Source organism: Emys orbicularis, chromosome 19, assembly GCF_028017835.1.
Source record: "Emys orbicularis isolate rEmyOrb1 chromosome 19, rEmyOrb1.hap1, whole genome shotgun sequence".
Classification (NCBI taxonomy): domain Eukaryota; kingdom Metazoa; phylum Chordata; order Testudines; family Emydidae; genus Emys; species Emys orbicularis.
Window position 1 is genome coordinate 6,730,544 of NC_088701.1, and position 24,828 is coordinate 6,755,371.

At 56.1% G+C, this 24,828-nt stretch overlaps 1 protein-coding gene across 2 annotated transcripts; it reads left to right on the top strand.

The window, feature by feature from the left end:
- The first annotated feature begins 571 nt into the window (after positions 1–571).
- LOC135891850 (cAMP-dependent protein kinase catalytic subunit alpha) lies at positions 572–24,828 on the top strand. Of its 2 annotated transcripts, none has more exons than XM_065419522.1 (10): positions 572–773; positions 15,306–15,367; positions 16,838–16,966; positions 17,132–17,230; positions 20,956–21,038; positions 21,803–21,929; positions 22,335–22,430; positions 22,546–22,668; positions 23,765–23,929; positions 24,703–24,828. In XM_065419522.1, the coding sequence occupies exons 1-10, from the start codon at positions 572–574 to the stop codon at positions 24,826–24,828; spliced, it is 1,212 nt and encodes a 403-aa protein (XP_065275594.1). The 2 variants fall into 2 exon arrangements, with proteins under 2 accessions (XP_065275594.1, XP_065275595.1); XM_065419523.1 differs by lacking the exon at positions 572–773 and adding an exon at positions 11,928–11,937.

Sequence of the window (24,828 nt, forward strand, 5' to 3'; positions counted from 1 at the left end):
GGTGTTTCCCCTTGCCACTGGCCATTGTTCTGGCAAACCCGTCCCATCAGTTCTGAAGCAGAATTTGTCCTCCCCTCACCCTCCAGGAAGTGAAACTGACTTGGCTGGCTGCGTAAGTGACTAGACTCCCCTACTCCGGCTCCATTCCCTCCACCAGGGAAGCCAGCTCTCCGGACAGAGGTGGGAGAGAAGAAACCCTTTCCAAGTCCCTGGGTCTTCCCCGCCTCAAGCGAGAGGCAGGGAGGAGTGTGCATGGATGTGACTGGCCGGCCCTGAAGAGTCGCGCGCCGGTCTCTGAGTTGACAGCCACGCTCTGGGGCTGCTGCAGGGCGGGGGAGCTGTTGGATGGAAATTCTCTCTCCCGGTTAGAAGTCAAGAGCAATCAGCTCAAGCCCCCTGTCTCTGTCAGGAGTGGAGGAGTTTTGCTGAGGCTTGGGGCCGTTCCTCTAGTCCCTGATCCTGCTGTCTTCTCCGCTGCTGGGAAATGGCCAAGGCCGGAGGATTCCTGGATTGGGGCCGAGCTTCGCGTCGACTCTGGTTGTGAGGGCCGGGGAGAGAGGGAGATAAATAAATGAAGGGAAACATGAGCCATGGAGCAGAAATGACCTGCCCCAACCCCAGCAGGAACAAAGGCGCTAAGATGTCACCGCTTCAGAAGCTGGAGAGTCTGGCTGGGCGGATCTTCTACTGGGGGCCGCGCAGTGAGGCGGGGGCCCCTGCCGGCAGCGAGACGGCCCATGTGTCCGAGCACACTGCTGCCTGGAATGAGCAGAGTGAGTTGGGATGGGAGCCCTGGGGGTAGGACCACATGCAGCCCCAGATCCCGGGGGGTCGGGATGCCGTGATTCGGTGCTGGGGGAAAGAGATGCAGCGTCTGAGTCCTAGTGGGGATGCGGGTGGAGGGGGTCTCCTGTGATGCAGGCGCCATTGAAGTTTGTGGTGGCTTCTGTGGGGAGGCCACGGATTGAGTCTGGTCTGCCCAGCTTCCCCCGGAAAGGTTCCCTGCGGGGCAGGGTCGAGGTGAGGGGGAAGCTCACCCAGCGGATGAGGCCTTAGGAGCTCTCGGTTCCCAGTCACCGCTGGCAGCAGCTTGACGTCAAGGGGCTCGTCTTCCTGCCACTCCTGAGCCATCGGCCGTGTTGCGCTGGCCACGCGAGCCTCTTGCCATGCTGAGCTGATGGTGGCGCTGTGGAGGCACGGGGTGGGATGTGGGGTCTGGAGATGGCAGCTCTTATGTCAGGAGGGCTAAACCCGCCAAGCCGAGTGTGACTTCTCTCCTCGCTGAGTGTCTGCGCCGGGCGTCCAAACCAGTTTCTGCGGCATGCGCTGCTCCATTGGCTCTCGCTGTTCTGCCGATGGTAGCTAATCTCCCCACACACACAACCCCTCTGAAGGGAGAGATTGTCTTTGTTTTGTGATGGGGGGGAAACTGCCGCGCACAGAGGGGGAAGTGACTTGCCTAAAGTCTCGCCAAATTGGGGGCGGAGCTGGCTATGGAACCCAGGAGTCCTGGCTCCCAGTCTTCATACTGGTTTAACGGTTAGAGCAGGGGCCTGGGCGTCAGGACTCCTGGGTTCTGTCCCCAGCTCTGGGAAGGGAGTGGGGTCTATGGATTCTTCTCTTCCTCATTACTCCCTCTCTGTCTTTCTTCCCCTCTCTATTCCCACTCTCCCTCCATTCCAAAGGCCAGTCCCTGGTGTGTGGCACCTCCCGTTCCTCCCACGGCGCCTGGGAAGCTGCAGGCCTTTGGTGTGGGTGGGAGGCTGGGCGCTCGGATCCCTTTGCCCTGAGTGGGACAAGGACCCACTGGCTCCCCTCCGTGGGATAGTCATGGCTACTTCCCTGTGCTGCTGGGACAGATTTGTGCCCTCTCATGTGTCACTTACACTTCCTCTCTGACATCCTGTCTCACTCTTTCCTTCTCATCCACATTCACTTCCTCCTTCTCTTTCACGCTCCCTCTTCCTTTCCCTCATTCCCTCCTTTTATCCTCCCCTTCCCAGCTGTGACTCATCAGAGATGAAAACTCGCCCCCTCCCTATTTGCAGCCTGTCAAGTGTTACCTGGGCGTTGATCAGCTCGTACTCTTGAATTAACTGCACAGACGCCTGGGTCGAGGTCACATCCCGACTCGGTGGCCCTGGCCATAGTTTTGGGTGGGTGGGATTCCCATGGGGGATCTGGAAATCCCCACGCGTCGCTAAGTGGCTCTGCTCCCTCTACTGGGGGCTCTGGGCTAACTCGGTGGGGGAGGGGAGGGAGGATGCGGGGATGAGCTATCTCTGACCCGCCCGCCAATCCCAGGCCCCGGGCTGGATGTTCAAACAAGGTTGTAACAATAGTGCCTTGCCAGGGCAGCCAGGATTAAAATAGCAGATTGTTAAAGCACCTGATGCCAGCGGCTTCTTTAGCACCTTTAACCCTCTGCTGTCTCGGCCTTCCGAGGGCTGCCTCCAGATCAAGCGGGCATGGCGTGGGGGGGAAGCTTTGACTTCTTGATAGCCTAGTGAGTGAGGACCACATGCCACAGTTTGGTAGCACCAGGAGTCGGGACTCCTGGGTTCTCTCCCTGGCTCTGGGAGGGGAGTGGGGTCTAGTGGTTAGAGCAGGGAGGCTGGGAACCAGGACTCATGGGTTTATTCTCTTGATCTAAGGTACTTCTGAGGGCCCCTCACTGTAGCATCTAAGCACCTCAGTCAATGCATTTATCCTTACAACCTGCCTGTGAGGCAGGGCTATCATCCCCAGTGTATGAATGAGGAAACTGAGGCACAAAGCGACATCTCCAGGGTCTCATGGCAAGTCAGTGGCAGAGCCAGGACTAGAACCCAGGTCTCCTGATTCCCAAGCCAGGATCTGATCCACTGGTTGGCGCTGCTTCTGCCCACTTCTCTGACCCAGCAGAGCAAGGCACTGATACCGGCGCAGGGCATTGGGGGGTTGCTCTGCTTCGCCTTGCGGGCACCGCTGCAGAAGCTCCTGGGTGGAACATCAGCAGTTAGCAAACCCATGCTGGGTCTGGAAACTGTCAGGAGGGAGTAGGAGGGGCCCTATGGGGGTGTTGCCTTCTTTGCTAGCTGCTGCCTGTTAAAGGGGATGGACCCTCTGTGTGTTAGTTACACCACAGCCGCCCATCCAGCTGTGATCTGGAGTAACTGTTGACTGGCTGGAGGTGAGCAGACTCCTCATAAATCACTGCCCAGTAGCAACCAAATCTCCTTCTGCTGGTTCCCACCCACCTCTTTGTCTCAGACATCCAGGCTTTGTATTGTTGCCCTTGGTTAATTTCACACTAGATCAGCAGCCCTGGCTCTCCCAGCCGAGAACCCCAGCACGTCTGCCATCCGTGCGCTGTCTGCCCTGGAGGGACCCTCCCGGTGGCTGGGGCGAGGGGCCCCTGGTGCCAGACCCTGCTTCCTCCTCATCTGAGGCTGCTACTGGACTGGCACTAGAAATCGGGGCAATTCCCACTAGGAACCGGGCCGGCAGCCCCTGCGTGAAACCAGTTGGCATCTCAAAGTGCTGTGGAGTTAGACTAAATTGCTCTGCCGACCTGGAGCCTGATTCCCACCTAGGATCCGTGTCGCAAAGATGTGCACCCCCCTCGCTCCCCCCACGAGCTGACCCTCCTGGTCTGTGCTCTGTTTACCCGCTGCAGCTAGGAGGCGCTGTGGTGGGGGGGGGGAAGCTCACAGGACTCTAGCTGAGAGGAGGAGTTTTAACCATCTGAAACAGAGCTGGCTCCTCTCTGACCTTGGGTAACTGAGAGTCTGCTTCTTGGCATTAACCCCTTGCTGCCTGCAATCGCCTCTTTCCTCGCCCGCAGGTGGCAAAGCACGCTGGGGTCTGTTGCCTTGGTGGTGAATATTCAAGCCACCGGGAAGCTGGATGCTCTGCGGGGGGTTGAGGAGGAAGTGGGGTCCGTTTCCCAACCGTCATGCCTGGGAGCTCTCCTAGGAACCGCAGCGTGCCGCAGCGGTGGGGGGGCTGACGCTAATGCCCCAGCGTGCAGCTCGGGGGTGCTGAGTTGCGGGGGGGCACTGCGCCTCGCAGCCAGTGCTGCACTAGGGGGCGATGTGCTGCAGGATGGGAGCTCGGTAGGCGGCACTCTCTTTTTGCAGTCAGCCCGCACTCACGCCAGTGCTCCAGTGTGGCACCAGAGGGCGCTGTGCTGCGGGGAGCAGCGTGGGGGCTGCTCTCTCCCCTCCGTCAGAGCTGAGCCCAATGCCCCCAGTCCAGTGGTCGGAGCAGGGGTATCTGTGCTGAGGGGTAGTACAGGATTGTTCTGGTATTAAGCATCCCCGGGGAGGGAGCTTCCAGCCTTTCCCTTGCAGGCGAAGGTCCTTCTGGCTAACGGATCTCTGGCTGGTGGCGGACGAATTTCCCCTTATGCTATTCCAGTCCCCACTTCCCCTGCCAGATCCGTTGCTGCTGCTTCCCTTGTCTCAGAGCAGCAGAAAGCAGCTTCCCCTCCTTGGAAACTAAGCCAGCCTGACACGTCTCCCAGCTGATCTGCCTCTGAGGTACAGCTGGGCGAGGGATTGATCAAAGAGGGCGGGGCGCTCTCCTGCTTTTAGCTTTGGCCCCTCCCCTCACACACATGGATCGGCTCCAGAGCTGTGTTTATTGAGTGTGGCATTAAATCCGGCCACTGGGAAATCGATCGGGGCTGCTGCTCCGTCAGCTTTCCAGGCCTGGGGCAAAAGTGCTGTCCTTCATCTGTTCCGATAGTGGGGGTGGGGCAGCGTGGCATCGGGATCGGAAACTCCAGCAGCCCCGTACAGGATCCGGCTGTAGCCTGGCGCTCTCTGGATGGGGGGATCCGGGCAGCGTTTGCCAAGGAGGGAAAGATCCTGGCAATATCCCAGAGTTGAGAAAGTCGGGCTTCTCGTCAGAAATGCAGGAGTGGGGGAGGGGGCGGGATGCCCAGCGCTGGGATTGCCAGCCCTCGGATTGACTAGTCCAGGTGGCCACAGTGGCCAGCTCATCCTTCATGATGTTCGCCAGCCTCTAGCCAAGGAACTTGTCAGCACTTTTGTGAATGAACTCTGCCCCCCAGCACAGTCCTCAGCCCCAGTTTACAGAGCTGGAAAATGACTTGGCTGAACTCACAGTCAGTCAGGCCTCCTGAGCGCTCTTGGCTTATCCAAAGCAACGTCAAGACGCCCCGTTACCAAACTGGGCATTGGAGCAGGTCCCACAATAACCCTGACCAAATCCCAGCGTGGTTAAGGGTTCGCCACCTCCTCCGAAGTCCACCTCCCAGTGTCTTGGATCCTTCACTCTTCTGCACCGCAATGTGCCTGTTAACCAGCTGCTGTCCCCACCCCAGAAGCAGCTGCATTTGGGAGCTGGGTGAGCAGTCCCCATGCAGCATTGCTGTGCGCTGTTGACCAGCTGCCATGACCCGCCCCTGAGGTGGCAGCCATGAGTCCCATGTGTAGATAATGAACGTGCTTAGGGATGAGCCAGCGTGTGAAGGAGAGGGGGGCAGGAAGGGATTTCAAGTCATGTCTTTGACCTTCTCTCTTGGCATGAGGGTACAGTTACATGCCCGGGGATGGCCAGGCAGCAGGAGGCATTTGGCTTTCTTGGCATCCGCTGGAGCTTTTAACCACCCTGGCCCATGCTCCCTTGGGGGAGGAGGGGCGAGTGTAACCTCGTGTGCGTTGTGTGTCCCTGACTCATAAACGCTGCGAGTCTGTTTCCACCCCAGCTACAGAGCCTGGCTGTGATGAAAAGCTGTAAAGACTCTGGCCTTTAGCTCTGCGCAGGTCCCCGGTTCAATCCTTGGTGTTGACCGAAACAGTGGCTGTCTTAACCCTTTGGACTCCCTCTGGACCTGGCTAGCTTTGGTCTTGCGCTGGTCAATGGCAAGTTTCTCAGGGCTAAGCCAGCTCCTGGGAGCCTATGGGTGGGTCTTTGCGCCAGAGTTAGCCAGGCTGATCCGCCCCCTGGTAGCCTAGTCTGGGTCTGAGCAGCCACCCGTTTGAGTAACTGTGTCCTCACTGGCTCTGTGCTTGTTCCGGGGGGGAATCGCAGGGCTCTTTGTGCTGAGACGCTCAGATTCTTTCCCTGGCAACCGCGGGAGAACTTGTCTGCCCTGCAGGGGAATTGTGGGAAGGCATTGGGGGACTGTCGGCACACAAGGGTTTAGCCTCTGCAAAGTGGGTGGGTTCCAGCCGGAGTAAAAGTAGAGCCTACCCCCAACTAGGCCGGCTAGCACCTCCCAACTGGGGTCAGAGGCGTTTGTGTGTGGACAGTAGCAGGGTTACTTCAGGTGCCTTCCATGCCACTCCAGGCCAGAACTTAGGGGAGACCCCTAGTGGTGACTCCAGGTATTGCCGGCTTGGCAGTGGCAAGCCAGAGAGAACCCGAGGGTGTGTCTGTGTCCAGTAGCCTGGATGAAGGATCCCTGTTTAGCATCTCTGCTTTGTGGGGTGCCCTATAGAGGGGCATGATCTAGTGCGTTAGAGCAGGAAAGGGGCGGGGGGCTTGGAGACAGGACTCCTGGGCTCTATTCCCAGCACGAGGCAGGGAGGGGTGGTGTATTGCTTAGCAAAGGAGGTGCGGAGAACCAGGATTCCTGGGTTCTGTTCCCCTTTTGCCACTGTCCTGCCATGGGCCTTCAGCAAGATTCCTTTCCTTCTCTCTGCCTCAGTTTCCTCACCTGTAAACTGGGATTGGTCGCTTGCCATGGGCGTCCTAACGTGCTTTGAGATCCTCAGGATGGGAGGATAGAGAAGGGCTTCCATAGGTCATGGGGGGGATCAGGAGTTACAATGAGGCAGCTGAAGTGGGCGGGGAGAGGAGTTGGGGGATCCTCTCTTCCTCCTCCAGTAGTGGATCAGGGCAGTGTCCAGATGCCCCAAGGGGTTATGGGTGATGGGGTAAGAACCCAGTTAGAGCAGCGTGTGTGGGGGGGGGAGGAGCTGCAGTTGTTGTGTATAAATAGACCCCTGGAGCATCGCTGCGTGAATGTTGTCTCGCTTTATTTGCACTGCACTACATGATTGGCTCTGTCCCTGTCCTCCCCAACCCCCTTCCTGGAGCGCGTCCTCGCATCGAGAGCTCAGAACCCACGGAAGGGCTGGTGGCAGGCGCTCTTTCCGGAACCAGCTGCCCCACTTACCGGGGCAGTGAAGGGACACTTCGGGGGTTTGCCCTCGCCTCGTTGCTGCCTCCATCGCCAGGCAGGTGGGATTGGCGGCGCTGACAGATCCACCTCTAACGGCAAACGGGAACCCAGGAGTCCGGGGCAAGGCTGACCTTGGGGGCGGATACTGCTGGATTCAGGGGCAATAGGTGCTAACGGGCACAGACCCCCTGCGCCAAGGGAGCTTGAAGGCAGCTGTCACCGGAGGATCCGGGCAGCGTGATGGGGCCCTCCAGCCTGGCATAAACCCGGCCCCTCCGATGCAGCCGAGGGAGAGGTGGCGCCACAGACACGCCCTGGAGCTGCACTGGGCCCTGTGCTGGCTCGGGTCTCTCCTCGGCTTGCCGGAGAAGCCGGGGTCGAAGCAGAGGTCGTGTTTGCTCCTGCTGCCTGGGACAAAGTCCCCCACGAGGCGCCAGGCCAGACCTCCCTTTCCGCCTGCCATGACCTCCTAACCGCAGCCGGCGGCCTCCGTGGGCCACAGCATGGATGGTAAGGGGGGGGCTTTTGGGGAGGGGATCCCAGGCAGGACATGTGGTCATCTCCCCTCCCTTAGTATCCCTGATGGCTTGAAGTGCCAGCGTCCGTCCCTTCCTTCCTCTCTGCAAAGGGGAGCTGATGGCTCCCGGCAGGCACACGGTGATCCTGACCCCCCCCCCCCATATAGCTCTGCCGTGCCCCCTTCCTCCCAACCCACTGTCCCCCTGCTATTCTGGGCCCAGGGCCTCTCCCCAGCAGAGACCACTGGCTCTGCTGGGGAGAGAGCCGCAATTCATCCCATGTCTTTTAGAGGCAGGAGGTGAATTCTGCTGTCATCCAGATTTTCCCTGCCCTCCTGGGTTGTGGCTCAGGGGAAATCGCAAGGCACAAGCCAGTTCTGGTCAGTGGTCGGCTCCTTTGAGATCTGCTTAACCCATCTGTGAATTTTACCCTCTGAGACCCGAACCCTCACCTCTACCTGCATCTGGTTACATTACGGTAGCTCTTAGGCCCTGACTGAGCTCAAGGCCCCACTGTGCAGGGCGCTGTACATACTCCTAGTGAGAGACAGTCCTTACCCTGAAGAGCGCAGAGTCTAAATAGACCTGAGTGGGGAGGGGAAACTGAGGCCTGGAGCGAGGCAGTGACTTGCCCAAGGTTAGAACCCTAGCCGCCAGGCCGCGCTGCCTATCTATGCCAGTTTCTACTAGCAGCCTGTGGTCTCTTTGGGGCAAGGAGCGTGGCTTCTGTCTGTACAGCGCCTAGCTCAATGGGGCGGGGCCTGGTGGGGACCTGTCGACGCCATCGAATCATAGGCTTGACATCATTGTAACCAATCCCCATGGGAGGTGAAACCCTGGCAGCTCATTGCGCCCAGCGGCCATCCAGCAGGAGGATGTCAGGGTTCAGGGCTCCGTATCCCTGGCTCCCACAGCCACCTGGCCTGTCCCCCCGGGTCACTGCAGTGAAGGTCTCAGTACTCAGCTCTCTTCCCCAGGCCGTGCACGAGGCAGGACAGTCGTGCACTGACCCCTGCAATCATTAGCAGGGTGCTGGGTGTAACGCAGGCCGTGGGCGCCAGACCGGGTTGTATTAGATACTTCGCATCAGGAGACGGCCCTGGATCGCTTACGCTCCAGCCCCATCACGTGCCCCCTTGGGCCTCTTTCCCCACTGGGCTCATTAAAGGAAATAAAACAGTTTGTTTTGGAAACCTGCTTGGTGCTCACCAGAGAGAGACAGTGGGTCCCCAGTGGCAGGGAAGAGCTGGATTTAACCCTTCAGCCACCAGCACTGGAGGGATGGGGCGGGGAGGAAGTGGATTCTCCTCGGTTCCACCCAGGGAAGATGGAGTTTACACTGCTGGAGATCAGGATCTGGAGCAGCTGGGGGCATGAGATGGGCGGGACGTAGCTGGAATCGGAATAAGGCCCGGGGCTGCACTAGAGACGGTTCTTTCACGTGGTATTGCAGCTTGCCCCGCCCCTCCCCCCATCCTGGTCAGGCGTCATCCCAGTGGAAACCCTCCCATGGCCAGAAATGGCGTCCAATGCAGAAAGCTAGTGGGGCTGAGGCAGGTTGCTAACGTGCATCTAGTGGCCTGGGGGAACGGGCCTCACAGGGCTTAAAATCTAAATTGATGCTGGCAGGTGATGATGCTGGGCTAAGGGGGAAGAAGGAGGGGAGTGGAACAAGCTCATGGAGGAGCTGTCAGCACGTTCGTTCCTGTTGGACAATCGTCGCTGGGGCGTGGGGCACGCAAGGCCGGAATCTGTGTGGGTGTTAACCCCGGTGCCATTCTCCTTCCCTGAGTTTTCACCTGTAGCTTCAGGATCTCTTTGCTGTTGTACAGTGTCCTTAAACAGCTGCCCTGTTTCACCCCAGAGGTGGCTGCATTTTGGTGGTGGATGAAATGATCCTTTTAGTGACCATTTTTAAAGCACTTAGTATTGGCTGCTGTGGAAGCTTTTGCTTCAGAAGCCCTGACCCCCTGTCAGTTACACTCCAAATGGCAGGAGGAATGAGCCTGCCTTTAAATTCTGGCTGCGTTCCAAGGTGACGGTCCCTGTAAACCTCTAATCTGCTCTTCACCATTAATGCCCTTTGTGCCTCTGGGGCGTGGTGAAATTAGATTAGTCGATTTCACGTTGTTTCTGATTTCTCCTGTGTTTATTTGCAAGGCTGGGGTCCCAACGCTGGTTTTGGGAGCAGGGGCTTTAAAGTTTTGTCAAACTAGCCCCACCTCCCCCCCAAATTGGGGGAAAATGGTGTTACATTTTGTAACCCCGGCCTTCGTGCAACACAGTTGTTTTTCTTACGGACCTGGCCCTGATCCTGCAACGGGCTTTCAGAAACAAGGCTATTCTGTTCTCGCTAGGTTCTTATTCTGCTCTTATCTGAATGCCTTCCAGTCGTGCATTAAGCGATGTGACTGCACATTTGTCACGTGGCTTGTTCTCTCATCTTCTCCCTGGAAGGAGAAGTGGAGTGTCTTGTTGTTTGAGAGGTTCTGGTAGGTCAAAGAAAGGCGTCTGGATTTGGGATGGTCCCTGGTTCATGTGGTAGGTAGTTCCACAGTCTACAACCAGACCCTGCACAGATGAACTTCACCATGGTGGTAGGTGCCATTGTACCAAGGAAGTAGAATTATCAGCCATTATCTTTTTGCCAAAGTCGTACGCTCATTTAGATCCCCCTTGGCGCAGGCCATGGAGTGCCTTGAAGATGGGAACCGAGAACTTGAACCTGGTTTGAAAGGCAGAGGCTCTAAGGTGAAGCATGAGGTTGGAAACTGCTACTCAGAAGCTGGTGTGCATTAGGTTTCTGTAATCACAAAAGTTGGGCCTAAAACTTGTCATGTCTCTTTAAGAGCAGTCTGCCCTCTGATTAGGAGACTCAGATCTCTTCCAGATCACTCCGATCTCTCCTAATTACAGGTCCCTAGAGCCCTGGTGCTGGGCCCTGCTGGGCTTTGATCAGGCTCGATTTCCCTTCCGCAGAGAATGGCTTTGTTAACCAGATCTGTGGTCTTAAGTGGTCTGACCTTCTCATGTATTTTCCTTTCTGTGTACTGGGGTTGATCCCTGTCCCAGGTATTCGAATAATACCTTGAGGGAACTGGATGCATTGTGATAAGCAAGAGTGCAGTGTAGCGGTCCGAGTAAGGAATGGGAGTTGGGATTCCTGGCTCTGGGATGGAGAGTGGGATCTAGTGGTTAGAGCAGGGGCCTGAGAATCAGAATTCCTGGGTTCTATTCCCAGCTCTGTGAGAGGAGTGGGGTCTAATGGTTAGAGGGGGCGGAGGCTGAGAGTCAGGACTCTTGTTGCTTTTCTCAATTCTTCCACTTCCTGTGCAACAGTGGGCAAGGTCATGGCTCCCTGCCTCAGTTTCCTGCCCATAAAAAAGGGAATAGTACCTGCCTCCCAGAAGAATTAAGGAGTTTAAGGTTTCGCTCAGTTCTTTGAAAGGTGGTACAAAAGATTAGCGGTATGAAAACCTCTCCATTAGCCAGCTATCCTCTGGTGTTTATCCTGGCGCAGGTCAGTGTGTTAGTCTATTGTGTAATTAGACCCAGTCAATTAGTTTCATATGCCAGGTTCAGGCCATCTGACAAAACTGACATGAATAGAAATGCGTTCATGGGTCTTTAAAGGGGCTCTCTCAGCTGAAAGGCCACTGAGCTGGAAAGGATCGGCTGCAAAACCTCAGGGTCATTAGAACGAGAGGATTCTAAAAATCCAGTTTGCCGTTCACTATTTACGAGTTACTGTCAATGGCATGCAGCCTCCTAAAGCCTATAAGCCCTGTGGAAAATGTTACCCTGTTCCCGCTATTGCTTTTGCATAGAAGGTGCTCAGATACTAGGGAGCTGGGCATCCATATAAACCCCTGAGATAGGTAGGTCTGTCAGCTGAGCAAAGGAAATCTGAGGTATCAATGTCACTCCTGCTTATAGTCCGTTTCTCTCTAGGGCTCTCTGAGCTGCAAGAGGGGTGGGGGACCCTTCTTCTGTTTCAAGTGGGATTTAGTTTAAAAATAATTGGACTATTTCAAGATTTGTTTTTAGAAAGCGTTGGGGGGCTTCACCAAAACTTACTTTTTTGGAGGCCAAATTTGAATTGGCTGCTCGTTAAATGGTCTTTTAATTACAGTAGCCCCCAGAGATATTGATTGCAACCGAGGACTCCTTGTGCCTGCGTTCTGTACAGCCCAGTGTCTGCCCCAAAGAGCTTACAATGGAAGTCCCAGAGCTTGCAATTGATTATACGGGGGGGATCCCCCTGGAAATCAATGGGGCTTAGTGCCGGGGTCTGTCCATACACTCAACTGCGGGATTGGAGCCTCAGTTAACCCTTCGTCCTGCCTCAGTGCTGAGAAACCTGCAGGATGGCGTCTTACCCCTGCTGGCGAAGGAGTGAAACTGACCAGTGCAGAGGCACTGTGTACGTTCCTACCTGCCCTCACTACCACAGTGTTTGGGCACTTTTCAGTCCATGCCATGAGCAAGGTGACTCCCATCTGTCCCCGGCGGTTCATTCTCTCACCAGGGAGGAGAGCTGTGTGTGCAGTGGAGGTGTTGGTTTTGGTAGGGACTGTTTTTATCTGCCTGTGCTGGGCTGTGTTTATAGTGGAGAAGGCTGGTCAGAGGAGGGCACATAGCACTAGGAGCAGGAGATGGGGAAGTTCAAGATGATCCTTAGATCCTGCGCCAGGCAGTTCCACCGTCTTGGACGGGCCCCCAAAGCAGTTCTGTCTCTCTCACAGACGAGCTTCACCTGAGTGGTAGAAAGTGCCATGGGACTGGAGGAGTGGGGCTGTCAGCCACAATCCCCATCCCAGAGCTTTCGGCTCTAGGGGTCCTGGGTCCAGGGCCTTGAAGAGAAAGAAGGAGACTCTAAGATGAGACAGGCCAAAAAAGGGACCAAATTATTGGTGTTGGGCCAAGTGAATTAGAGGCTGGTGGTGCAGAGAAGATTCCTCCATCGCTGTCTGGGGCTGCCCCCAGTTCATGTAACTGATTAGCAGAGCCTCACAAGTCTTCCTTGACCTCCAGAAGAAGGCAGAATGGCTGATCTCCCCTCCCAAGGCATTGATCTGGTGTGGATGCTGCCAGGGAAGAACAGTGGGGGAGGGGTGTCGCAGGTCAGGGCAACTGCCCCTGTATTTGCCCCTCATGGCCCAGCCAGAGAAACCACTTTAGGCTTCTGGCTCCCAGTGATCACCTCTCTTGGGCGGAGACCTGCGTCTCTCTCCTTCCTGCCTGGGGGATTTCCAGGCTGCACAGCTCCCTGCCTACACTGTGAGTTCCCCAGCAAGTCAGACCCCATCAGCCGGCCTGCTTTGCCCTCCTTCCTCCGAGGCTACAAACAGCCCAGTCTCCCACGGGTATAAGGTACCACACAGCTGTTAGCAAGCACATGGATTCTGAAGGTAAAAGCATTGCAGGTAAACCCTCTTAAAACCCAGCAAAGAACCAACACGCCTGCTAATAAGCTTTCCAGAGATCACCCCGCTTCCAGCCTGGTAACTCACAGGCAGTGGGTTTCTCCTGGGGGAGCAGCTTCCAGCGGCTGAGGTTTTGCATAACCAGAGGCGTTACATTTGCATACCCCTCCCCCTAGAGATTTCCTGGGAAACGTACTTAACTTTAAAAGGCCCCATAGTTTCAGATGGTCCCTCAAAGCCCATAACCCTTCCCTGGGTTTCCGTTGTAGACGTCGCATACAGTCCCACAATAATACATAACCGCCTGCCTTTGTAATGCAATGAACTCCTAAGCTACTTAAACTTAGTTCTGTAAGGTATGGCCAGGATAGTGCAGGAAATTGTCTTATCTGTCCCATGTCCATGCAAGGATCCCCCTTCTTACCCCCTCCCCCCCCGGGGCTGGGCTTGATGGCGGGAGACAGTGGCTGGTGAGCCAAGCCTGTTTCTATAAATAATCCGGAGAGAGTAGGAGACAAAGTGAAAGTAGGTCAGACAGACTGAGCCGCGGCTCCTGCGTGCGGCTGGGGGAAGCAGATGTGAATTCAGCCCCCCTCTGTGGGGCTCCACGGGAGATGGGGTGTGGAGACGAGAGGGTGAAGGGGGTGTGAGCGGGAGTACTTAGCCAGCAAATAGCTGATCCCTGGAACCCTTTCAGGGCTGCCCTGCCCTATCCTGTGGGATCAGGGGAATCCCCGTAATCTTGGTCTCCTTCCCTCCGGCAGTGAATCAGTCACATCTGTAGCATGTTGTCCTGCTTCACTGGTGCATTTCAGGCCCTCGCCTGGCCTATTTCTCAGCCCTTTCTTTAGAGCAGGGACAGGACTGGAGCACGGTGGTCCCGGGTTTCCACAGAAGTGTTGCTATTTAGTGATTCAAGTGGGGGGCTGGGAGCTAGGGCCCTGGGGTTCTCTCCCCAGCTCTGGGACGGGAGTGGGTTGTAGTGGCGAGATTGGGGCGGCAGGGAGTTGACTCCTGGGTTGTGCATCCGTGACCCCAAGAACCGGAGCACCCAGATCTGGATCTAGGCTTTTAGCTTGTCCCCTCCCTGGCGTCTGATCACCAGTGATCCCCGGGGGAGGAAATTAACTTTATACACCTCCGGTGTGGGGGAGACTTCCCTGTGATGGTGGGGGCAGGGGTGAGCTCTGGGTTCAAAGCCACTTCCTGCTGCTGCTCTGTGCTTGGCCTCCCTGCTGCAGCCATTCAAATCCCGTGGGCATCTCTTGCACTATTAAGAGCTGCGGGACTTTTCCCTGTTGGGAGCAGCAGGAGGCAGCGAAGATACAAGGGGCAAATATCCCTCCAGATGCTGCAGATTGCTCCAATCCCCATCCCCCCTCCCATGGTTCTGGGATCTGGCCGCAAGGACAGGGAGCCCGGCTGGTGAAGGAAGGATCACCTGGTTGGATGCCAGAGAGCTGGGCACTTGCTGTTCCCAGGCTGCTGCTGTGGAGGCTGCGGCTGGTCATTTTAACACCTTTGTGGGCAAAGCCCAACTGGAATTTGTGACTTTCACGGCTGCTTTCTGCAGGTGTGTGTGTGTGTGTGTGTGTGGTACCCCCTTGTGGGCTGTTGGTGTCATTGGTGCGTGCTGCCTGCATGGTTGAGAGAAGGCTACACACAGGCCTCTGCCCTTTGAGCTAAGGGGGAATCTCCTCCCCCTTCACTCCCTTTGCTGGCAGCAGTAGTAGATCCCGTATCCTCCCATTAGGGCAACGTGATCCATGCCTCTTAACGTCGTTTGACTGGAGGGTTGTACGAGTGTCTCCTTGTGGGGTGCAGGTTGTGTGTTGCGGGGCGTGGAACAGGCACCCCCAAGTGGTATGTTCAGCGAGAGGGGGGTAGAGGCACAAGTGCGCCCCTTTGGTAGGCGCTGGGAGCTGCATTAGCCCTCCCTGACGGGGCTGTTCAGTGTGTCCAGGGGCAGGCCCGGGGGTGGGGGTGTTGCAGGAGCGCCGCTGTGTGGACCTCTCTAGCCAATCCCCAGCTGAGCCGCCCTTTGTGGCCAATCAGGCACCGCCATCCCGCTGATATGCTTAAAATCCCTGCCCCCTTTTGTGCCTGCATGCCTCTTCGCTGAGCCGGGAGGTGGGGGGGGCTGAAAGGGGAGCTCTGTCCACCAGGCTGGGTGCCCCACCCCTCCTGACTCCTCACGCTGCTCCCTTTCTGTTTCCCTTACAGTGAAGGAGTTCCTAGCCAAAGCCAAAGAAGACTTCCTCAAGAAATGGGAGAACCCCTCCCAGGTACTGTGCCCCCAATCCAGATCACCCCTCACCCGCCCAATCAAGGCCTCTGCAGCCCTAGGCTGATTACTCTGCAATCACCCCCTGGATCTCTTTCCCCATCACTGAGCCACCTTGCCACACTGCCTCCGCTGAGGGTCTGGGGTTATTTTTGCTCCTGGGGGGCGGGACTGAGTGCTCTTCTTCCCCCCCGCCCCAATCCTCCAATCTGCCCTCTCCTAACTGGAGGGCCGAGAACAATGGAGGTTCAACTCCTCTCTGCTGGGGGAGGGGGACACTAACCATGTGGGACTCCTCCTGATCCAGCCTGTCTCCAGCTCCCCCATCCTCCTCCCAAGGCCCCAGCGTGGTCATCCAGCCCAGCCCCAGATTGGCTCCCAGGGGGGTTGTGCTAACAGGGACCCTGTTCAAAAGGCCTCCATTTGCTGCCCTGTGCTTTGCCTCAGTTTGTAGGTGCCGGAAAAGCTTTTGGGTTCAGCCCTGGGTCTGTCCCCACTGGAAATCCCGCCTGGGGTGGTTCTGGGTAATTCCTGAGGAAGAGCTGCTGGTCCCTCTGAAGCACTGTCACTTTGCTAGTCCTCCCGCACACCCTGTGTCATTAATGCTATGGCACAGATGGGGAAACTGAGGCCCAGAGGGGAAAGGGACTTGGTCAAGGGTATAGGAATTTGGTGGCGGAACTAGGAAGCGATCTTTTGACTCCTAGTCTCCTGCCCTCTGACCACTACACTTCACTCCGTCTCCTCACAGACCGAGGGCTAGAACCCAGGAGTCCTGACTCCCAGCCCCTCCCCTGCCTCTAAGCCACCAGCCCCTACTGAATGGAGCTGGGCGGGTCGCCTGTCTGGAACTAGATTTTGGTTCTGCCCAAGGAGCAGGGAATCCCTTGTCTGTGTCTCATTCAAAATGTAGTGGTTACCTTTGGCGCCCTCTGGTGGTGAAATGTGACATCTACTTCTTCATATCAATTATCAGGGGGTAGCAGTGTTAGTCTGTATCCACAAAACCAACAAGGAGTCCGGTGGCACCTTAAAGACTAACAGATGTATTTGGGCATAAGCTTTTGTGGCTAAAAAACCTCACTTCTTCAGATGCATGGAGTGAAAGTTACAGATGCAGGCATTATATAATGACACATGAAGAGAAGGGAGTACCTCACAAGTGGAGAACCAGTGTTGACAGGGCCAATTCTTCATATCAATGTTCTCAAGAACAACCCCAGTGCGGTACTAGGGGGTGCTGTGCTGCAGGGAGTGGTGCTCAGTAGGGGGCGCTCTCCCGTCACAGTCAGTGCTGACCCTGGAGGGGCTGCCTTTCTGGTGAGCTATAAAATCCAAAGCTCTGACCCCCTCTTGGTCATTAAAGACCCGTCCAGTCTTGCAGTGCAATTCCCACTGTCCCGGGCAGGTTCTTTCCTGATGCCCCCAGGACCAGTCTGGCCCCCCATCACGTTTGTTTTCCCCCTTCCAGAACACGGCCAGTTTGGATCAGTTTGATCGAATCAAGACCCTGGGCACGGGCTCATTTGGGAGGGTGATGCTGGTGAAACACAAAGAGACCGGGAATCACTATGCCATGAAGATCCTGGATAAACAGAAGGTGAGACGCCGGGGGCTGCCACGGAGATCTGGCCTGAGGCCATGGAATCCCCAGTGCGGGGGAGGGATTTGGGGCTGAACCCTGCGTGGGGATGCAGGAGAGGGGAGTGCGTGGGAGGCGCCAACAGAGGAAGATCTGATGTTGCTATTTCCTTTTCTCTCCCAGGTAGTGAAGCTCAAACAAATTGAGCACACCCTCAACGAAAAACGGATCCTTCAGGCCGTCAACTTTCCATTCCTCGTCAAGCTAGAGTATTCTTTCAAGGTAGGTGTCCTTCCCTTGCCAGCCCGGCCCTGGGCTGTGTCTCCCCCCCCCCCCCCCCCCGACTCCCACAATCCCCTTGATTCGTTTCCTATTTAAAACTAGAACTGTGCTGAAGGGGTCGAAGGGCACAGTGAGAACAAACGTTCCTGGCGTGCCGTCTGGGATCAGGTTTGGAGCTAAGAAAAATCAGTTTGGATCATTCCCCTTTTTCAGTCTCTTCTGTTCTGCTTTTGACTCCAGGTTTTGAACAGTGATACTTCCCCCCACCCCCACCCCCCGGTCAGTTTTGCTTTCGTTCCTAGTCAGTTTTAGTTTCTGGCTCCCATGCGCTGCCCCTCGGGCATGAGGTCTGGCTTGCGGGGGAGTCTCAGAGGAAGTGCTAACTTCACGCACAATTGGCTCTGTGGAGACTTTGAAACCATCACGTGGGATCGTTTCCTCCTGATGGAGTTTCTGTGAAAGCTAAAATTCAGGCCCCAGCGTTGGGGCTTGGACCCTCTTCTCTGACCCTGGATTTTGAGGCCTGTGAGCTACACCCTGTGTGTAGGGGGGAGAGCAAAGATAGTTGTGCCTTTGAGCTCCACAGCACCCCCTGTGGCTGGCCTGATTAAAGAGGGGCTGGCTCTGAAGGGAGACCTGTCTCCTGTCTGTCAGCCTGAGGTTAATGGGTTGTAGCGACGAAGAGTCGTCAGCTCAGAGGAGGCTGCAGGATAAATCGCAGCCCTGCAGAGCCTGGAGGCTAGGGTGATGGGCGTGTTAGCAGCAGGCAGTGCTGGCAGAGTCGTTTTCTTGGGGCCCCTCATTGTTCTAGAGTTAAATAGCTTTGATTTCTGGTCCCTTGTCTGCAGAAGCTGCTACAATGGAAATGTCACCCCTGCTCCGTGCCATGTAGCTCTCGGGTGACACAGTAGCAGTGGGGCCAGCGGCTGCTGTTACACAGGCTGTCTCGCTGAGCCAATCGATTCTCCTACGCCAGCGTAAAATAAATCCCTCGCGGCTGAATCCGCAGGTGTAAATGGGGGAGAACTTCGTTGAAATCAATGTGACTGCTCTGGATTTACCCCGCTGAGCTAGGAGTCTGGCCTGGTACGGGCTGACTGGGCCCCATCAAGGTACCACTAGGGTGTTGGGGGCTGTTTAGTTGGTAGAGGGTCAGGAAGGCCCATGTCACGCAGACCAGAACTGCCTGAGCAGGGAGACCAAGGATGGGCTGAGCTCCCTTCGTCCCCTTAGAGACAGCAGGGTTCAGGCTTCGTTCCCCTTACGCTCTAGGGCACCCACCTTTACCCTGCTCCTGGGGCTCAAGGCGTAACCCTCTTAATTTAGGCACCTAGCCTCACCCTTCATGGGCTCAGGGCGTCACCTCACACTCTGCGGGTTTGCAGGGTCTTTTCCCAGTGAAAGAGCCTCACACAGAAATATCCTTAACTTCTGTTTATTAACAGTTACTGTCACGGACTCACAGGTCGTGCCCACTCTTGGCCCCGTGCAGTCCCTGGGAGGAACCTCCTTCAGTGTGACAGTCCTTCTCAGGGGTCCACTTTCTCTTGGGGGTTAAGCCCCTCCAGCTCCTGGAACCGCATCTCTCTGATCTTAGCACACCTGTCTCTCGCCGTGGGCCCCCTCAGGGAGTCCACTCGCTCTGGACCCCCCGGGCCTCCACCCCCAAAGGGGTTGATGCAACCCTGTTCTCTAGACCGGAGCGACTCTCAGCCAGCGTAAAACAGGAGGGTTTATTGAGCATCTGAAGACAGCATAGGAAACTCTCAGGGCCCTCGGGCCTGGCCTCCCTCAGCCCAGCACACCCCAGTTTCCCTGCATCCAGATGGGCTCTGCCTGCTCTCCCTCTCCAGTCCAGAGCCCCCCTGCTTCCCAGCTGGGCATCTGATATCACCTCCCCCAAGCCCCGCCTCTGTCCATTGTCTTCTCTCCAGGTAAACAGGATCGCCTGGGCCGCCTCTCCTTTCTTCTGTCCTCTGGCTGGAACCACCTGTTCAGGTCACCGGGGTCCTCTCTTCACAGCCCATTGTCTTCCCACTGGCCAGAACCAGCTGTGACTCCCGAGCTGGGCCTCCTGGTCACCAGTCGCTGGGGTATCCATTCTCCAGGCCATTGGCTGGGGTTCCAAGTTCTGTCCCCGGTCCTCTGTAACAACAAACTCCCTCTCCCATCACCTCGTTAAACCAGTAACACCCAGGGAAACTGTGTCCCACCCCCTCTGCAAACGAATGAAAAAAACAAGAAACCCCCCCACTTTGTCACAATTACCAGAACAGAATACACACGCTACTCATACAATGCCCATCACTCCCAATAAGGCAGACAAACTTTCCTGGGACTCCAGGTTCTGCATGGTGTCATTGGCAGGGTGTTGAGGTCTGGCAGCGCTGATGCTGGGCTGTGTCCTGGAGTTGATTCCCCAGAACTTCCTTTTGGACCCCAGTTTATATAGTGAAACTTGAGTCCTGCTTAGCTCTACTTTAACCAATCATTTTACGGAAGTATTACAAAATAATTCTCTGACCAATCCTAAGGTAGTGTGAAACAATTCTTTACCCAGTCGTACACCACCACCTTGGCTGATGTACAGCTGGCAAAATTAGTTATGTAACAGAAACAATCAAAGAAGCAGACAGATAAACAATAGAGAAGTGGGGACCAGCAAGGGAAAACAATCAAGACGTAGAGATTTCACACCCACACTGCTGCTAAGTGATTCCTTTGAGCATCCTAAGATCTGTTTCTTTGCCTGGTGATGCTGGACACTATTGGGACAGGAGCCTTCTTACCAGCCCGGTATGACATTGTTCTGATATAATTTAGATGGAATGTGAGGATGTGACTTTCTGCTTCTTGGCTCCTGCTCTCCTAATCTGGCTGCAGAAAAAGGCCTCCGACCATACAGCATGGGATGCTCAGCCCATGCCCCACCTGGACCCTCTCTCCAGGGCTAGCTGGAAATTGACCCTGGGCTCGAGGGCAGGGGCAGTGGTCTCCGCTGGCGTGTGCGCGGGTGCTTAGTGCTCATGTTCTCACCACTGAGCCGGGTAGGGTCTCCCTAGCGGAATGGCTTTGTTGGGCTCAGTGGAGTTACTTCGGAGGCTGTTCTTTGACTTTGCAGCCGCAAGGGAGGATGAAGCCAGCCTGGTCAATTTCACACTCTGCTTTTGAGAAGTTTCACTTCCTGCTTCTGCTCCTCTGGGGTGTCCGACCTGGCGGCAGGTTGGGTTTCCCCTTTGATCGTAGACGTCACAGCTGGAAATCCCTCTTGGGCCTGCCTGTCCCTGCCCCTAGACCAGAGGTGTGGGGAGGGGTTGGATTTTCTAGGGCTCTAGCACTAAATACTCCAAACAAATAAAGCTCGCGTCCTCTCATTAGTGAGTCTGTTCTCCAGCCGCGTCTGTGCAGCAACTCCCACTGCAGGTGTGTGCCTGGGACCTTCGGCACCACAGCGCAGCCCCTCTGGCCCTTGAGCTAAAGGAGTAACAACAGCAGCAGCTGGCGGCAGTAGTAGGCTGTTATCTCCCAGACAGCGGGTGCACTGCATTGTGTGCTATGTGGAAGCCAGGCCAGTGCATCAGGCTCCCTGGAGACGTGTGGGGTTAGCGCCCGGAAAGGGATGGGGCTAATAACAGAGCAGGGGTGTGGGGAGCAGTTTCATCCTGGTGTCGCAGGCGCTGACGGGGGGCCCCCTTGCACTCCGTTGCTGCTGTATTTCCTTCTAGGATAACTCCAATCTGTACATGGTGATGGAATACATCCCGGGAGGGGAGATGTTCTCCCACCTACGGCGGATCGGGAGGTTCAGGTGAGCGTTGCCATGGGAGCCAATGTTGGGGACGGTGTCCCTAATGGTTAGAGCTGGGTGGCAGTTAGACTCCTGGGTTGTCTCCCTGGCTCAGGGAGGACAGTGGGATCTAGCACTTAGAGGAGAGGGACTGGGAGTCGGGACTCCTGGGTCCTATTCCTGCCTCTACCATTCACTTCTTGTGGGAAGGGGGGAGAATCACTCTGTGCCTCAGTTTCCACAGCTGTGAATTTGGGATTTAGTTCAGTAGAGAACTAGACCTTTTATCCACTAGCAGCATCTGCAGCGACGCTGGCTTTGATCCTCATGCTGGAGGACGTGACCTGATCCCCAGCTGGGCTGGTCAGGAAGGGATTCCCCATGTGGAGGGCTGCTGAGGTCTTCTGCCAGCACTAGCCACAGTCAGTGGCAGGGATGCCAGGGCTAGATGGGCCCAGGCTGGATGGAGCTGGGGGTCCATGGGTGTGTGTGTTGGGGCTGGGGGGAGATGCTGGTCTGGGAGGGGCTTGCCCTGGGTTGCCAGGCTGGATGGAGTCAGGGGTCTAGCAATGATGGATGGGATGTGTGTGCTAGGGCTAGTGGTCTGGCTGGGCAGATGGGGCCACCAGGCCTAGAAGAGTTGGGGCATCTTGCCAGGGTAGATGGAGTCAGGGATCTATAAGGAAGGTGAAGGTGGGGGTGGCAGGGGGCCGAGGGTGCTGGGCTGGCTGATAGGGGGCGGATCTGGCCTGGGATGCCCACGTTCTCCTCCCACCTCATTGCAGTGAACCTCACGCCCGGTTCTACGCTGCTCAGATCGTCCTGACCTTTGAGTATCTGCACTCGCTGGATCTCATCTACCGAGACCTGAAGCCAGAGAATCTCCTGATAGACCAGCAGGGCTACATCGAGGTGAGGCTGCCCCCACGCCCATTCCCTTCCCCATCCCAGCGCTGGCTCCTGGCTCCCTGCAGTGATCTCCTCCCTGCCCAAGTCTCTCTCTGCTGCCATCCCCTTCCCAAAGCCAAGACACCCCCAGAAATGTAACATAGCCAGAATACATCAATTATCATAGAATCCCAGGGTTGGAAGGGACCTCAGGAGGTCATCTAGTCCAACCCCCTGCTCAAAGCAGGACCAATCCCCAGACAGATTTTTACCCCAGTTCCCTAAATGGCCCCCTCAAGGATTGAACTCATAACTCTGGGTTTAGCAGGCTAATGCTCAAACCACTGAGCTATCTCTCCCCCCTTCCCCTTCTGCTGTCACAGCCTCCAGGCTGATCCAGCTTCTCCCCTCTCTGTGTTTTGGCTCCAGGTGACGGATTTTGGTTTTGCCAAGCGGGTGAAAGGCCGAACCTGGACTCTGTGTGGGACCCCGGAATACCTGGCCCCCGAGATCATCCTCAGCAAGGTGAGCTGGGGAGGGCCTCTCCACTGCCTGATCTCCATCTGATCCCTGGCCACCAGGTGGTTCCCCCTACCCCCAAATGTTTGGTGCGTGACCCTGGCCTGCTTTCCCCGGGCAGGGTTATAACAAGGCTGTGGACTGGTGGGCCCTGGGCGTCCTCATCTACGAGATGGCGGCTGGTTACCCCCCGTTCTTCGCGGACCAGCCCATTCAGATCTATGAGAAGATCGTCTCTGGCAAGGTATTTGGGCTGGGGGAGGGGACACTTGTGTGATTTGGGGGGGCGGGGATTGCCAGGTAAAGGGGGGTGCCAAGTTTCAGCGACTGATCAGAGAGGTGCTCGCACCCTCGACATGCTCATGCCCTCCCATGCTCCCCCAATCCCCAACACGTGGGCATCCTCCCTGTCATGTACCCCATTCCCCCTGCACCCCAACACATAGACCCTCCCTTGCCACGTACCCCTGTTCTCCAATGCATGGACATCATCCCCATTGTGTCCACCACACATGGACCCTCTCTCGCCACGTGCCCCTATTTCCCCAACACATGGACTCCATCCCCCACCCCACCACCCTGTAACTCTCATGGGGACTCCTGGAACAGGTGCCTTTGGTTTTCTTGTACACTGTTGTGAGTTGCAAAACCCTCCACAACCCTGCTACACTGCAAGACTAAACATTCCTTAAACACATCAGTCATCTCCAGGCACTGGTAGAGCACTCATCGCCATAGTAACCAAGAGCCCATAATAATCCTCTGCCCACCCCAGCGCTTTCTCGCCAAGGATCTCCAAGAACTCGTGTCGGACACAGTCAGCTTTAAAGCTAGTGGGGAACTCAACAGGCCTGGGTTCTGTTCCCGGTTCTCCTACCAGCCTGCTGAGTGACCTTGGGCAAGTCACGTCTCCCTGTGCCTCGGTTTCCCCTTACGTAAAATGAGGATAGTGATGCGGCAGCCCTGCTTTGAGATCTGTGGAGGAAAAATGGTCAATAAGAGTTGGGGGGCGGCTGCTAATTAACCATTTCAGCTCCTGTGTCAGTCCTCAGTAGCGCCCCCACTTCTCATCCACTCATTGTCCTGGAGTGTTTTTAAAGGGCTTGTTATTTATTATGAGGTATATATTATGATAGTGCCTACAAGCCCCAGTCATGGGTCAGGACCCCATTGTGCTAGGTGATGTACATATTAGGTGTATTATGGTAGTGCCTCAGCGCCCAGGCATAGCCCAGGACCCCTCTGTGCTAGGGGCTGTACATTATTAGGTTTATCTATGAATCTAGCCATGAGGGCAGGGCAGGTAAAAGCCAGACCTCTGTCTCTCCTCCCCACCCCAGGTCCGGTTCCCGTCTCACTTCAGCTCGGACCTGAAGGACCTGCTCCGGAACCTGCTGCAGGTGGACCTCACCAAACGCTTTGGCAACCTCAAGAACGGGGTCAACGACATCAAGAACCACAAGTGGTTTGCTACCACTGACTGGATCGCCATCTACCAGAGGAAGGTAGGAGGGTGGTGGCGGGGGGGGCGGCGGGCAGAAGCGAGCCTGGATAACTTCCACATGTGTGCAACCTCCGTCAGCAGGAATTGAACCTGGGATCATCAGTGCCCAAGCCTATAGGAGCGCATTGGTTTCTGGGACTCTGTAGCAGGGTGTTGTGGCTGGATCCAACCACTAGGGGGAAATATGTTCACCCAGCATTGGTTTAAAGTAAGGAGCCCTCAGTCACCTGTTCGTAACATGGCGGGAAAAGCATGGTCCTGTCCCCACCCGCTGAGGATAACAGCCTACTACTGCTGCTGCCAGCTAATGGCGTTATTCTTCTAGCTCAGGTGGGAGAGGGCTGTGCTGAAGGTCCTGATTAAAACCCTACTGATGATGCAAGTGGGGGCTTTTACGGGGATCCAAGGGGCTCATGACCCTCTGCCCTTCCCTGATTGCAAAGTGAGAGGAGGGGATTCTGGCTAGATAAAAGGGGACTTGAGGAGGCGCTGATTCTGCATCCCTCACCTGGTTGCTAAGGGGCCTGATTCTGTATCCCTTAAGAGTGCTGGGGGCCCTGATTCTGGGCTCCTAAGCGGGGTCATGGGCTCCCCCTTCCATGATTGCAAAGTGTGAGGGTTTCTGGCTGGATAGTGGGGGGTGGGGCTGATCCTTGCCTGCCTTGTTACAAAGTTGGGGCCTGATCATGCGCCCCTAGCAGACCCAGGAGTGGGGGGTATACAAATATTGATCCCTCACCTCGTCCCCAACTTCCCCCTCCCCTCCCTTTGCAGGTGGAAGCTCCCTTTATACCAAAGTGCAAAGGCCCTGGCGACACGAGTAACTTCGACGACTACGAGGAAGAGGAGATCCGGGTCTCGATCACTGAGAAGTGCGCCAAGGAGTTTGCTGAGTTCTAG